The sequence below is a fragment of the Mustelus asterias genome, chromosome 11 (assembly GCF_964213995.1).
Source record: "Mustelus asterias chromosome 11, sMusAst1.hap1.1, whole genome shotgun sequence".
Taxonomy (NCBI): Eukaryota; Metazoa; Chordata; class Chondrichthyes; order Carcharhiniformes; family Triakidae; genus Mustelus; species Mustelus asterias.
In genome coordinates, this window is record NC_135811.1 from 105,584,347 (window position 1) to 105,600,234 (window position 15,888).

General features: G+C 42.4%; 1 protein-coding gene across 3 annotated transcripts in view; it reads right to left on the reverse strand.

The window, feature by feature from the left end:
- The window catches only part of LOC144500763 (rho GTPase-activating protein 23-like), a 369,135-nt gene that overhangs the window by 81,097 nt on the left and 272,150 nt on the right, over positions 1-15,888 (reverse strand). For all 3 annotated transcript variants that reach the window (XM_078224177.1, XM_078224178.1, XM_078224179.1), the window contains one exon: positions 1,637-1,798. In XM_078224177.1, coding sequence (XP_078080303.1) covers positions 1,637-1,798 — 162 coding nt within the window. The remainder of the gene's footprint in view (positions 1-1,636; positions 1,799-15,888) is intronic.

The following is a 15,888-nucleotide window of genomic DNA, read 5'->3' on the forward strand; positions in this document are numbered from 1 at the left end:
TCAACCGATATGAAAGTGATGCACATTGTCAATCCTAAATGTAACATTAGATCAGACCTTTAAATAGCAGAAATCTTATAATTTTCGCAGTCCCCTACCACTTTTGAACTAAGTTTTAGCAGAAATTTCAGAATTATGTTTAATATACACTTTTTGCTTTTTTTTTGAATGGGGAAGGAGTGGGCATTACACTTAATAACTACCGTACGCTTAAAATGTCATAGATCTTCATTCATTGATAAAAATAATTCATTTCAGTGTTATATCACTACAAATACAGTGCCTTTTAAAAATTTATTCTTGGGATCTGGCTGGCTAGGTGGGCGTTTTGTGATTTCAAGAAGGAATTCAATATAGCTCTTGGGGCTCAAAGGATATGGGGGCGGGGCAGGATCAGGGTATTGAATTGATGATCAGCCAGGATCATAATGAATGGTGGGGCAGGATCGAAGGGCCGAATGGCCTACTCCTATTTTCTTTGTATGTTTCTATTTCTTACTCATCCTTAATTGCCTCTGAAAAGGTGCTGGTGTGCTACCACCTTGAATTGCTGCAGCCCACATGGTGTAGGTACACCCACAGTACTGATAGGGAGCGTCATACATGATTTGGACCCAGCACAGTAAAGAAACAGCATTTTATTTCCAAGTCAAGTTGGTGGATGGCTTGGAGAGGAACTTACAGGTATTGGAGTTCCCATGTGTCTGCTGTCCTTGTCCTGCTAGATATGCTGGGTCCAAATCATGTATGATCATGGATTTGGAAGGTGCTGTCGAAAAAGGCTTGGTGAGGTCCTGCAGTGCATCTTCTAGGTGATACACACTGCTGACACCGTGTGTCTGTGGTGGAGGGAGTGCATGTTTGTGGATGGAGTGCCAATCAAGTGGGCTTTTTTGTCCTGGATTGTGTCAAGCTTCTTGATTGTTGTTGCTGCACCCATCCAGGCAAATAGAGGGTGTTCCATCATACTCCTGACTTGTGCCTTGTAGATGGTGGACAGGCTCTGGGAGTCAGAAGGTGAGTTACTCCCCTCAGGATTCCTAGCCTCTGAACTGCTCTTGTAGCCATGGTATTTATATCGTTGGTCCAGTTGAGATTCTGGTCAATGGCAATCCCCAGGATGTTGATGGTGGGGGATTCAGCAATGGTAATGCTACTGAGTGTCAAGGGGCGATGGTTAGATTCTCTCTTGTTTCAGAGATGGTTATTGCCTGGCACTTCTGTGGTGTAATTGTTACTTGCTACTAGTCAACCCAAAGCTGAACGTTGCCCAAGTCTTGTTGCATTTGGACACGGACAGCTTCAGTATCTGAGGAATTGCAAACAGTGCTGAGCATTGTGCAATCATTGATGAACATCCCCACTTCTGACCTTATTATGGAAGGAAGGTCATTGATGAAGCAGCTGAAGATGGGTTGGACTCAGGATGCTACCCTGAGGAACTCCTGCATTGATCAGGTGGGTAAATCCCAACTGAAAGGCACTGCTAACGCCAGCAGAAAACACTCCAAAGCTTCCAGCTGCTGGCAACACACAAGAATGCAGTAGGGAGAATTTCACCCCTAAACTCTTAGGTCTGTCTATTGCTCACTTATGCTGTAAAACATTTGCAAAATTAGTACATATGCAAACTCACTGCAATCCTGAGAGTAATGCCTTGAATGAACGAAGGGGAAGGTGAAAGTTGGAGAAGCAGGACTAGTGATGATAGTTGGAGCTGAATTCTGACCACTGGAAACAACAGCTGATGCAGGAATGTGACCCGCCACCAGGTCAATACTTGGGCTTGTTGGTTCATCTGTGCAGGAAAACAGATGGAGGCAGAAAACAATTATTAAATTAATCAACTGTACCAATATTATAAAACACTTTTTTATACGACTACATTCAGCGGAAGAGTTAATTGTTAATTATTCACAAGTTTTGTACATTAACAAAAAGACTTGTATTTTTATACTCCTTTTCACAACCTCAGGATGTCCCAAGGTGCTTTAGAGCCACTGAAGTATATATGGTTATAATGCAGTGTGGTTCATTTAAGATCAACTCTAATCAAATCAAATTTTGCCCTCAGATGTATTATCCATGTACATGTCTGTTTTTATTCACATGCAACTTGGTTAAATTCTAAGCCTGATTAACAGAATTAAAATATTCCTACTGTAAATTCCACAAATAGATTTATTAAATTTAGGGGCACAAGCTACACAACAGTTGAATTTATAGTGTTTTTAGATAATGTCAATTCACATCCTAAAATGATTTGCGATGCCTAAGGCTGTTTTGAATCAAGTGTCCTGCCAATCCAAAACAATGGATTATTTAATGCATTACTGCACAAATATAATTTGCAAATCAATTCTTTCACACCTCAAACCAATTATCACCAAAAATAATATGCCTGGTTACCAACTATTTAAATGCAGGTATCAACATTTTTGTCATTTCCTCAGACTAAACAGCATGATGTACAGCATTACAACTTTGGTAGATAAAAAAAGCATTGCTTTATGCATTTTTTAATTGCATTATGTCTGCACGAGAGATAATTTTTGATATCCATCAGATTTAAATAGAAAATTAACAGAAGCTGGAATATTTTGAGACTGGTAGCCATGGAATCCTCATAGAACAGGGATAACGTACACAGCAAGATTAGAGTTACCACTGCAAAAAATTAGAACCATTAGATCATACAGAACAGAAAGAGGCAATCCAAAACGAAATACATTTCCCCATAGACTTGTATAATTCACCTGCATCACATGATTCTCTAAATTTCCCTTAGAAGATGTAATGGTTTCTGTTTCAACCACTTCCTGAGGGGAAAAAAGCTTCCAAATTAAAATAATTCCATGCGTAAAGATATTTCCAACTTCTCTTTAATTTTACTCCTGCAATTTTAATCTGATTTTCCTTATTCACCAACTCCCTGATAAAAGCAAATAGTTTTTCACTAATTAACCTATCAACATACTTCATTCTATATTTTCTTAACTTTCTCTGTTCAACTGGAAATAGTTCCAGTATCTCACTTAACTCCAGTCAAACAAATGAACAGATCAAAAATTAATAAGGTCTCCAAAAATTAAAAAAATATTTTTATGGAATCCAGAGTCTATTTTATTTTTCAATGTATCAATGATAGTGAAGAGGATTTCCAGAGGATACAGCGGGCTATAGGCAAGATGGAAACTTGGAAGGAGAAATAGCAGATGGAATTTAATCCGGACAAATGCGAGGTGATGCATTTTGGAAGGTCTAATGCAGAAGGGAAGTTTACAGTAAATGGCAGAACCCTTAGAAGCATTAACATTAAGAATGATCTAAGCGTACAGGTCCATTGTTTCCTGAAAGTGGCAACACAAGTGGATAAGATGGTCAAGAAGGCATCTAGCATGCTTGCCTTCATCAGTTGGAGTATGGTGTATAAAAATTAGTAAGTCATGTTGCAGCTGTATAGAACTTTAATTAGGCCAAATTTGGCATATTGCGTACAGTTCTGGTCGGCACTACCAGAAGGATGTGAAGGCTTTGGAGAGGGTACAGAACAGAAAAGATTTACCAGGATGTTGCCTGGTTTGGAGGGGGGTGGGGGGGGCGGGGGTTGGAAACACAACAGATGTCTCACTGTCCATCTTTTAAGGCCCTGGGATAAAGTCCAACAGGACCTTGGGACTTGTCAACCCGCAGTTCTAATGGTTTGCTAAGTTTCACTTCCCTGGTGATTGTAATATTCTTGAGTTCCCCTATCCCTTCCAATTCCTGATTTACAGCCATTTCTAGGATGTTCCTTATATTCTCTATAGTGACCAGTGCAAAATACCTGTTCAGTTCGTCTGCCACCTCTTTACTTCCCACTATTCATTCCCCACCTCTATTGACTTATCCCTTAACTGAAATTGCCAGTCAATTTTTGCCAGCTCTGCTTTCGTGCTCTCATAATTACCCTTATTTAAGTTTAAAATGTAATCTTGGACCGACTCTTATCTCCTTCAAACTGAATATAAAATTCAATCATATTATGATTACTCCTACCTCGGGGAGTCTTTGCTATGTGACCAGTAATTAATCTGATCTCATTGTACAATACCATGTCTAGTATAGCCTGCTCTCTGGTTGGCTCCAGAAAAAAACAATCCCGAAAACATTCCATGAATTTGTCATTTATGCTACCTTTGCCTATCTGATTATTCCAGTCTACACGTAAATGATAATTGCCATACCTGTCTGACAAGTTCCCGCTATTTCTTCTCTGATACCGTGATTACTGTTAGGGGGTCTGTACACACCATTCCCACAAGCAACTTCTTGCTTTATGATTCTTTATATCTACCCAAACTGCTTCTATATCCTGGTTTCCTAAGTCAACCCTCTCTTTTGTCATAATTTCATCTTTAATTAACAGAGCCACCCCTCCACCTTTCCCTAATTTATCTTTCCTAAAAGTTGCATACCCTTCAATATTCAGCTCCCAATTTATGCCACCCTGCAGTCATGCCTCTGAAACAGATATTAGATTGTACTTATTTCTATTTGTACTGTCGGTTCATCTGTTTGTTTTGAATGCTACGTGCATTCAGATACAGAGCCTTTGGTTTTGTCCCTTTATTATTATTGCAACCTCTAGCCTTATTTGTTAGCTTACACTTAGACTTGTGCTTTCTGTCCCTCCCTGTCATGGTCTGTTTCCCACATTAATGGGGCAGCGCGGTATCTAGCACTGCTGTGTCACAGCGCCAGGAACCCGGGTTCAATTCCCGGCTTGGGTCACTGTCTGTGTGGAGTTTGCACATTCGCCCTGTGACTGCATGGGTTTTCCCCAGGCGCTCCGGTTTCCTCCCACAGTCTGAAAGATATGCTGGTTAGGTGCATTGACCCGAACTGGCGCCAGTCTGTGGCGACTAGGGGAATTTCACAGTAACTTAATTGCAGTGTTAATGTAAGCCTTACTTGTGACTAATAAACTTTACTTTTTACCTACCTCACTTACCTTGCCTCTACTCTTTATTACACCACATCTTCCTATATATGATGCCTTGCTCCTGCTATTTAGTTTAAAACCTTCTCCGCTTCCCTAGTTATGCAATTCACAATAAAGCTCGTCCCAGCATGGTTCAGGTGTGGACTGCCCCAACATTACAACCCCAACTTTTCCCAGTACTGATGCCAGTGCCCCACGAATCTGAACCCACTTCTCCGACACCAGTTTTTGAGCCACACATTCATCTCTCTAATCTTATTTGTCCATGCCAATTTGCACGTGGTTTGTAATAACTTGATTATGCTTAGCACTGAGCCAATTAATGCCCCACCAAGCGTAAAGATTATTACCTTTGAGGATCTGCTTCTTAATTTGGTACCTAGCTCCTGATACTAGCGATATAAAGCCTCTTTTCTTGTCCTGCATATATCATTGGTACCTATATGGATAACGATAACTGGGCCCTACCCACTCACTGCAAATTCTTTTCCAACCCGAGCAGATATCTTGATCCCTGGTACTGGGCATGCAACACAGCCTTTTGGATTCTTGCTCTATGTTCCATTAAAAAGCAGGATTGAGGACATTGATTATTTTCCGCTGTGCAGAAAATAGGGTCCTAAATGCAATGGAATCCTTCCTTACTCCTGCGGGGGGAGTCTGGCAAGCTCCCAGAGAACTGGTGCAAATAGCTGGAAAATGCAACCGTTCCAGAAATTCAGAGCTGCATGTTGAGGACATAGTCCAAAAGCATACGTGTTCATGTTTGCTGTTTGGAGGTAATCCAGTAGCATAAAGGGGTCATTTTATATCACAGAGAGCACAAAACATTGCTAGATTTAAGGGAATGATTTTAGATGTTATTTTTGGCCTTCTACTAGGTTTCCTCCTCGAAGAGGGGAATCCCCTTCATAAAACTCATTTTGAAATGAGAGGGGGCTAACTGGGCTGCTCTTTGAAACAACTGGTGCAGGTCAATGAGCTGAATGGCCTTCTCCTGTGCTGTACTAATGATTTTATAATGGGTGGTAGTTATGGTATTAATAACACACTGAATTAGGTTTTATGGCTTCCACTGTGATGTTTGAAGGCATCGTGTGACCTGCCTGCACCTGACCTGTCTCCCATTTTCTGGGGGTCAGTGGAGGTGTCGGGCAACCTGTCTGCCTTTGCCCTATGGATGCCCTCAAGTGGCCAATTAATGGCCATTTATGTGCTTCATCCCACCCCTGCTGCTGGCAAAAGGATGCACAGGCCAAGCAGGCAGCCCAGCAGCTTTTACTGAGCAAGCTGGTGTTGGGAAAGAAGGAGGTGGGTGATTGGGTTTGGGAAGATTCCCAGTGCCCATACAGAAGCTTATTATATCCAGTCCTAAGCTAAACATTTGCATTGTTGTACACTTGTTTGGAAAGGCACATCTCTCAGCCTAACTACTTGTCGAATTTACGGCAGGACTTCAATGGACTCAAAACCCACCGTTCTGTTTCACATTCTAATTAGTCCCAGATAGATTCATCAATTCAGCACCACACTAGAGCACCTAATAGAAGTCATGGCTTCTAATGGAAGGTGAATAACTGAACACTTATCAAAGCAAGCTTCATTACCAAATACATTCACAGTGGCTGTTTACTTACCTACACGGTTGCAACTTATTTTGCTTAAAAAAATGTAGGGTGTGATTTTCCCGCCCTGCTACACTAGTCGAGTGGTGTAGCGGGGTGGGAAATGTCAGCGGGAGGCCAATGACCAGCATCTGGCCAGCCGCGATCTTCCCAGGCCATTATTTACGATGTGATCAGCCTCGCTCTGGGGAATGGCACAAGGTTGATTTAAACATTCACAACCCAATTTAAATCTGTTTAGCGAGCTTGGGATGCAATCATCCAGATTCACTTAGATTTCTGACCTCACCGGTAGAGGTCCACACTAGTGGGGATCACAGTGGCAAGGGGGTGGGTGGGAGAGTGCCCCTTGGACAGCGCCAGCCTGCCACCCTGGTGCTGCCAGCCTGGCACCACCCACAGGGCAGTGCCAAGGGGGTGGGCAAGTCAGGGACTGAGTCAAACCTGTGGAGGGGGGCCGGGGGGGGGGGGGGGGGGGGGGGGGGCGGGGAGGAGGAGGAGGAAGAAGAGGTGGTTGGAGGAAGGCTAGGAAGAAACTCTGCATCGAAGGGTGGGGGCTGGTGTGGGGTTGGCAATCGGAGGCCAGGGCCAGCCACCAGAGGTCCGATCTGGCAACTGGGAGGTCGGGGCCGGCCATTGGCAAAGGCACTTAGATTTACTTTGGGAAAATCATGCCCGCGCAGACAACTAGCAGGAATTATCAGGAGAGTGAAGATGATGATAAGGGGAGATCGTGGCGTAGTGGTAATGTCACTGGACTAGTAATCCAAAGTCCATTGCTCCAGATACACAGGTTCAAATCCACTGTGGCAGCTGGTGGACTTTAAATTCAATTAATAAAATCTAGAATTTAAAAGCTAGTCTCAGTAATGGTGATCATGAAATTGATCGATAAAATCTATCTGTTTCATTGATGCCATCCTTACTAGGTCTGGTCAACCTGTCTACATGTGTTTGACTCTTAACTGCCCTTTGAAATGCCCTAGCAAGCAACTCAGTTCAAGGACAGTCAGGGATGGGCAACAAATGCTGGCCTTTCCAGCGATACCCACATCCCATGAAAGAACACAAAAAAAATGAAAACACGTTCAAGAACGTAAATAGAATGAGATAAAGCAAGGCAGAATTGTTTAGGAAGAGAATGTGAGACTCTGTAGGTACCTCTGAAGAATCTGTCACTATTGATGAAATGACAAATCTGAATTAATAAGATTCTATCTGTAAAAATAATGGATTCATGAATGGATGAATGTGAAGTCCTTCGCCACCTGATCTTTTGTGCATTGAAGCTCAGCATTATTTCAGTGACAATGGAAGCTACTGTATATCGTATCTTTCATTCACGAAGCATCAATGTTTGTATTTGTTAGCAATAGCTCAGAAAATAAAATGAGCAGATGCAGATGGAAGATTGTGTACCATGGTATCAGGCCCTGCTTTACACACTAACATGCTACTGAAGATCAGAATTGTTAAGAACACAAGATCATGCCAGATCATTTGGAACACAAGATGCTGCAGATGCAATACACGTGACTGGGTTAATAAGAGCCACTCGATTTATTATGATTTTTAAAACGTATTCTAGCCCATGCTATCATAGAATTGTAACAACACAGGAGGCCATTTGGCCCATCATGTCTGCACCGGCTCTCCAAACAAGCATTATGGCTTAGTGGCATTTCCCTATACTCCTGCATATTTTTTCTATTAAAATAATCACCTAATGCCCTCTGGAATGCCTCTATTGAACCTGAATCCACCACATTTCCAGGTAGTTCATGCCTGAACCAAACCACTCGTGTGAAAAAAGTTTTTCTTGTATCACATTTGCTTCTTTTGCAAATTACTTTAAACCTGTGCCCTCTTGCTCTTGATCCTTTTTTTAAGGGAGAACAGTTTCTTCCCACCTACTCTGTCCAACGCCCTCATGATTTTGAACATCTCTATCGAATCTCCTCTCAGCCTACTTCGCTCCAAAGAGAACAGTCCCAACCTCTCCAATCTATCCTCATAACTAAAGTCAGTTACGATGTCAACAAAAGTATTCTTTGCATAAATACTTTTGGTACAGTCGCTAGGCTCCCTGAAGCACTTTCCCCAAATATATACCTAACCACGATACAAATATTATTCAGAATACATAACCTTAAAATTGGTGATTTTCTTTTACAGAGCAGCTTAGTGTTTAGGGTGGGAATTACTCTCCAACGGATCACAATTCTGGTAGGATGATCTGCATCCTCAATGTTCACCTGCTTCTGCTCTTTTACCAGACTCCTGAACCACTGGAGCCTGTCCAGTTTGCTAGTTTTTCCATTATTCCCTTTTCACCAACCTATTCCCCCATCCTTCAGCTATTCACACGACCTCTGTCTCATGTATATCTTTTATTTCTCCCATTCTACTTCTGACTGTCAGGTTTTTCAGAGAAGGAAATATAACTGTTCAAATCTTTAAGTGTATTTGGATATATCCCAAGAAAGTTCTAATCACTTTCAACTTTCGAACCAAGAACTGTAAATGGGGATTAGGTTGGATTCTTTTGGCTGCCACAGACAATGAGCCAAATGCCTTCCTTCTGTGCCATAAATCTTTCAGTTTTTAATTGCCATATTTGTGCAGAATATTAAGGAAAACCTGCTGCTCCTTCAGCCGTGCATCCACTCCATTTCTGGCAAAGTTTGCAGCTTCCTCAGCTAATTCTTTGCAACTTTCTTCTCTAAACTTAGTGACCTTGCTGTTTTTGTCCAAATCATTATAAAGGTGGCCTCAAACTGCAAAATTTTCTCAACTGTGCTTTCAATCAACATTCCTTCCTGTTCATGTCCTGTCCATGTTCCCCCAGGTTGTATACCTGAGGACATTTACCATGGTAAAGGTGTAAATGAAAATTGTTCATGAACTTTCCAAGCAACCATAACAAAAATGAAAATCCTGGTGGATTACTCTGAAGGGCACACAAATGCCGATGTTGCAATGGCAGTTTTGTTTTCAAAGCTTCCTGGGCTCATAAGTTTATTTAGACGCTCCCAGATAAAGCTGCCAATTGTTTTGTATTTGCTCATGGGATGTGGAAATCACTGGCAAAAACAGTATTCATTGTGTATCCCTAATTTTCCTTAGAATGTGGTGGTGAGTCACCTTCTCAAACAGTTGCATTACATCTGGTGTTAATACACTCACCGTGCCGCAAGGAAGAGAGTTGCAGGACTTTGACCCAGCGACAGTGCGGGAACAACAATATAGTTCCAAGTCAGGATGGTGCATGGCTTAGAAGGAAAATTGCAGGTGGTGGTGTTCCCATTTACCTGTTGCTGTTATTTTTCTAAGTCTTGAAGTTCACTAGTGTGGAAGGTGCTGTCTGTCAAAGGAGCTTTGGTGAGTTCCTGCAGTGCATCGCATAGATGGTACACTGCTGCCACTGCGCGTCGGTGGTGATGGGAGTGAATGTTTAAAGTGTGGATGGGTGCTAATCAAATGGACTGCTTTGTCCTGGATGGTATCAAGTTTTGAGTGTTATTGGAGCCGCACTCATGCAGGCAAACGCAAAGTATTCCACAAGACTTGTGCCTTGTAGATGGTACACAGGCTTTGGGAAGTCAGGAGGTTTTTAATAACTGCAGAATTCCCAGTCTTTGACTTGAAGCTTGATTGGCACCCATCTACCACCTTAAACATTCACTCCCACCACCAGAAGTTGAGCAGCAGCAGTGCATACTATCTACAAGATGCACTCATCAAAATTCTTTTGACAGCACATTCTGAACTTGTGACTTCCAGCTACTTAGCACTTTACTGATCCAGATAAGTTTGTGGCCAATGGCAACACTAAGGATGTTGATGGTGGAGGATTCAATAATAGTAATTTATAAAATATATATATTACTTTATGGAATGTGGATGTTGCTAGCTAGGCCAGCATTTATTGCCCATCGCTAGTTGCTCTTGAGAAGGTGGTTCAAGCTGCCTTCTTGAACTGTTGCAGTCCCTGAGGTGTAGGTGCACTCACAGTGCTGTTAGGGAGGGAACTACATGATTTTGACCCAGCGACAGTGAAAGAATGGAAATATATTTCCATTGGATGAGGAGTGAAATGTGGGGGACCATCCAGATGGTGGTGTTCCCAGGTATCAGCTGCTCTTGTCCTTCTAGATGGTAGTGGTCATGGATTTGGAGCTGCTGTCTAAGGAGGCTTGGGGAGGTTCTGCAGTGCATCTTGTAGATGGTAAACACTGCCGCCACTGTTCATCGGTGGTGGGGGGATTGAATGTTTGTGGAAGGGGTAGCCATCAAGTGGGCAGCTTTGTTATGGATGATGTTGAGTTTCTTGTGTTGTTAGAGCTGCATCCAGGCAAGTGGAGAGTATTCCATCACACTTCTTACTCATACCTCGTAAATGGTGGACAGACTTTGGGGAGTCAGGACACGAGTTACTGCTGTAGGATTCCTAGCCTTTGACCTGCTCTTGTAGCCACAGTATTTATATTGCTAGTCCAATTCGGTTTCCGGTCAATGGTAATCCCAGGATGTTGACAATGGGGAAATTCAGCAATGGTAATGCCATTGAATTTCAAGGGGTTATTGTCTGATCCTCTCTTGTTGGAGATGGTCATTGCTTGGCACTTGTGTGGCAAGGCTGTTACTTGCCACTGGTCAGCCCAAGCCTGGATATTGTGCAGATCTTGCTGCATTTGAACATGGACTGCTTCAATATCTGAGGAGTTGCAAACAGTGCTAAACATTGTGCAGTCATTCGCAAACGTCTCCGCTTTTAACCTTATGATGGAAGGAAGATCATTGGTGAAGCAGCTGAAGATGGTTGGGTCCAGGACACTACTCTGAGGAACTCCTGCAGTGATGTCCTGGAGCGGAGATGATTGACCTCTAACCACCACACCAGCTTCCTTTATGCCAGATATGACTCTGACCAGCAGAGGGGTTCCCCCCCCCCCCCGCCGATTCCCAATGATTCTATAGAACTATACAGTCCCTACAGTACAGAAAGAGAAGATCTGGCCAATCGAGTCTGCACCGACTCTCCAAAAGAGCATCTCACCCAGGCCCTCCCCATCCCCTTAATCCCACACATTTACCATGGCCAATCCACCTAATCTACACATCTTTGGACTGTGGGAGGAAACCAGAGCACCCAGAGGAAATCCACACAGATACAGGGAGAACGTGCAAACTCCACTTAGATAGTCAACCAAGGCTGGAAACGAACATGCGTCTTTGGTGCAGTGAGGCAACAGGACTAACCACTATCCGGTTTTACTTGGAATCCTTGATGCCACACTCAGTCAATCGCTGCCTTGATGTCAAGGGCTGTCACGCTCACCTCACTCTGGTGTTCAGCTCTTTTCTCCATATTTGAACCAAGGATGTAATGAGGTCAAGAGCCGAGTGACACTGGCGGAACCCAAACTGAGCATCAGTAAGCAAGTTACTGCTGAGCAAATGCCGCTTGATAGTGTTATTGATGACCCCTTCCATTACTTTACCGATCATCAAGAGTAGACTGATAGGGCGGTAATTGGCCAGGTTGGACTTGTCTTGTTTCTTGTGTATAGGACATTCCTGGGCAATTTTCCACATTGCCGGTAATGCCAATGAACATTAAAGGAAGATAGTTAGAAGCTCTCCAGTTGGAAATGGCCTTTTTCCCGTCACTTGTGTGGCATGAATGTTACTCACCACTTACCAGCCCAGGCCCGAATGTTGTCCAGGTCGTGCTGTACATGGGCATGAGCTGCTTTAGTATCTAAGAGTTGTGAATTGTACTGAACACTGCAAACATTAGCTAACATTCCCATTTCTGACCTCATAATGGAAGGAAGGTCTTTGATGAAGTAGCTGAAGATGGCTGGGCCGAGGATACTACCCTAAAGATCTCCTGCGGCAATGTTCTGGGACTGAGATGAGCTGGGGCTTTTCTCTTTGGAGTGGAGGAGGATGAGGGGCGACTTAATAGAGGTTTATAAGATGATGAGGGGGATAGATAGAGTGGACGTTCAGAGACTATTTTCTCGGGTGAATGTAGCTGTTACTAGGGGGCATAACTATAAGGTTCATGGTGGGAGATATAGGAGGGATGTCCGAGGTCTTTACTCAGAGAGTGGTTGGGGTGTGGAATGGACTGCCTGCTGTGATAGTGGAGTCAGACACTTTAGGAACTTTCAAGCGATTATTGGATAGGCACATGGCGCACACCAGGATGATAGGGAGTGGGATAGCTTGATCTTGGTTTCGGACAAAGCTCGGCACAACATCGAGGGCCGAAGGGCCTGTACTGTGCTGTACTGTTCTATGTTCTATGTAAGCACAATCGACTTCCTTTGTGCATGACAAGGGCGGAGAGCCCCCCTCACTCAATTCTCATTGACTTCAATTTTGCTAGAGCTCTTTGATGTCACTTTAGCTCTGCTGATGTCAAAGAAAGTCACTCTCACCTCTGGAGTTCAGCTCTTTTGACAATGTTTAGACCAAGGTCGTATTCAGATCTGGAACTAAGTGGCTTTAGTGGAAATGAAACTGAGCATCAGTGTGCGGGCTATTGCAAAAGAAGTGCCATTTGATAGTACTGTTGATCACACCTACATTATATGGCTGATGACTGGGACTAGACTGTTGGGGTAGTAATTGGTCAGATCAGATTTGTTCTGCTTTTGTTGGACACGAGATAACTGGGCAATTTTCCACATCTTTGGCTAGATGGCAGTGTTGTAGTTGTACTGGAACAGCTTGGCTACGGGCCTGGCTAATTTTGTAGCACTACAACCGAGATGTTGTAAAAGCCTATAGTGTTTGCTGTATCCAACATATTCAGCCATTTTGTGATATTATGTGGAGTGAATTGACTGTACATCTCTAGAGGATGCCAAAATGGATCTTTATCTCAACATTTCTGATTGAAGATTATTGCAAATGCGTTTGTCTTTTGCACTGAAATGCTGAGCTCCCTCTTCATTGAGAATGTGAATATTTGTGGAATCACCTCCTCCAGTTAGTTGGTTTATTGCTCACAATCCTTCATCTCTAGATATGACACCATTGCAGAACTTTGATCTAATCTGCTGGCTGTGGGATCACTTAGATCTTTCTAGAGCATGCTGCTTTCACATGCATTTTGCCCTGTGTTGCAGCTTCACTAGGTTGACAGCTCAGTTTCAAGTGCATGTGATGGCACTCCAAGCATGCTCTCTTACACTCCTTATTGAACAAGTGTTGTCTTGTTACTTGCTTGATATTAATGGTAGAGTGAGAAATATGCCAGGCCACGAGATTACAGATTGTGGTTGAGTACAATTCTACTGCAGCTAATGGCCCAAAACACCTCATGAATGCTCAGTTTTGAGCTTTTAAATCTGTTTTAAATCCATCCCATTTAGCAGAGTGGATATGGGACAAGTGCAGGAAAATGGGATTAGCACACCTTTAGCGGTAGTTATTGTTGGTGCAGGCTCAGTGGGCCAAAGAGCCTTTTCTCTGCTGTATGACTCTATGACTCTCGTGAGACAGAACATACTCAGGGATGGTGGTGAAGTTGGGACATTCGCAATCAAGTTTGATTCGCTGACTATCGATGATCTCACAATGAAACATATCCTCAGTATGAAGACAGGACTTTGTTTCCAGAAGGACTGAGGTGGAAGGTCAACGAGTGATGGTCCAATTGGTTTCATTCTTTTTCAACTTTTTGCAGTAGGTTGCTACAACTCAATGGCTTTTTAGGCCATTGCAGAAAGCAGTAAAAAGTTAACTACATTGTGACGGGTCTGCTGTAATGTGTGGGCCAGATTGGGTAGGATAGCAGATTTCCTTCTTGCAGGATATTAGTGAACAACAGGGGCTTTCATGACAATCCAGTAATTTCACGGCCATCATTACAGAGATGAGCTTTTATTCCAGTTTGAATTTAAATTCCTCAACCTGTCACGATGGGATTTGAACTCATGTCTTTTGAGTTTTAATCCAGACCTCTGGATTAGTCATTCAATTGGAGAACATGAAGCAGACATACAGGTATGGGCTAAAGATACAGTAAACCATTGCTTATACTATGACATCAGCACTGATCGTTATTCCCATTCTGTATGCCTTAGGAGTAATAATGCAGTAGAAGGAGCTGACATACATGTAGCAGAAAGATTTTTTAAAATGTTTTTACTCTGTTGGATAACAATAAAACTTTCAATAATGATAATGAAGTTTAAATACATGTGTTTATACACTATAATGTTCCACACAAAAAGCTGTAGAGTAAACAGAGGAACTGTGGATCTGGAAGTACACCATAGAAAGTAAAGGCAGGTTGGATTAATCAATATGTTATAAGTTTATTAAATATTCAGAAATTGAGTGCAATGTTAGAGACAGAGTTTTAATACCCTTTGAGTGCCTGCTCCTTATCCTCTCTATTTCTAACTGCCACTACACCTATTTCCAATTTAAAGCCAAGGACTACTTTACTGCTCCTGAGCTTAACTCACCAAACAGATTTGCAATTTAGAAGTTTACTCACTATCATTCCTTCCTGCTCCAAATGTAGCCGAAACTATTTTCCTTAAATGTACTGCTTTAATTAATTACAGCTTGATTTCAAGCAGTTACTCATTGGTATTTATCTATAGAAACAAATTATTCGAGAGACACAGTACAAATAGTCTCCAAATAGCATTGTCTATGTTTATGTGCGAATCATTTTATCTGTCTATTTGCTGTTTGGATCCTGTTTGAAATCGCTTTGAATAGCCTAAGCTGCTATTGGGCATAAGCTTACAACACAAGAACACCAATAGCTTGCAAAATCATTTAAGGAGGCAGCAGAAAGGTTGGGATGTGTAACACAAAAATGTTAGCGTGGGTGAAATAGACGCTGTTCATCGGAAGTTAAAAGCTAAGAAACATTGCTGTGGTAAGGCAGAAGGGGCTTTATTCTGTGTCTAACAATGTAAATGTGACCAGAACATGTCTCATACAGGCATCTGGGTGTCTGAAACAGGATATACACTATACAATATTCCTCTCACTGAAAAATACACCATTGCATACACAGTTTTCTATACATTCATGGAATGTGGGTGCGGCTGGCAATGGTAGTATTTATTCCCCATCCTAATTGCCCTTGAGATGCTGGTGATGAATCATCTTCTGGAACTCCTCCATACCATATGATGTTGGTACAGCAGTGCTTTTAAGAGTTCCAGGATTTTGACCCACAAAGCATTTCAGTCTCTATTTTCTTAAGATTTTGCGCTAATTTGCATTATTAAACAC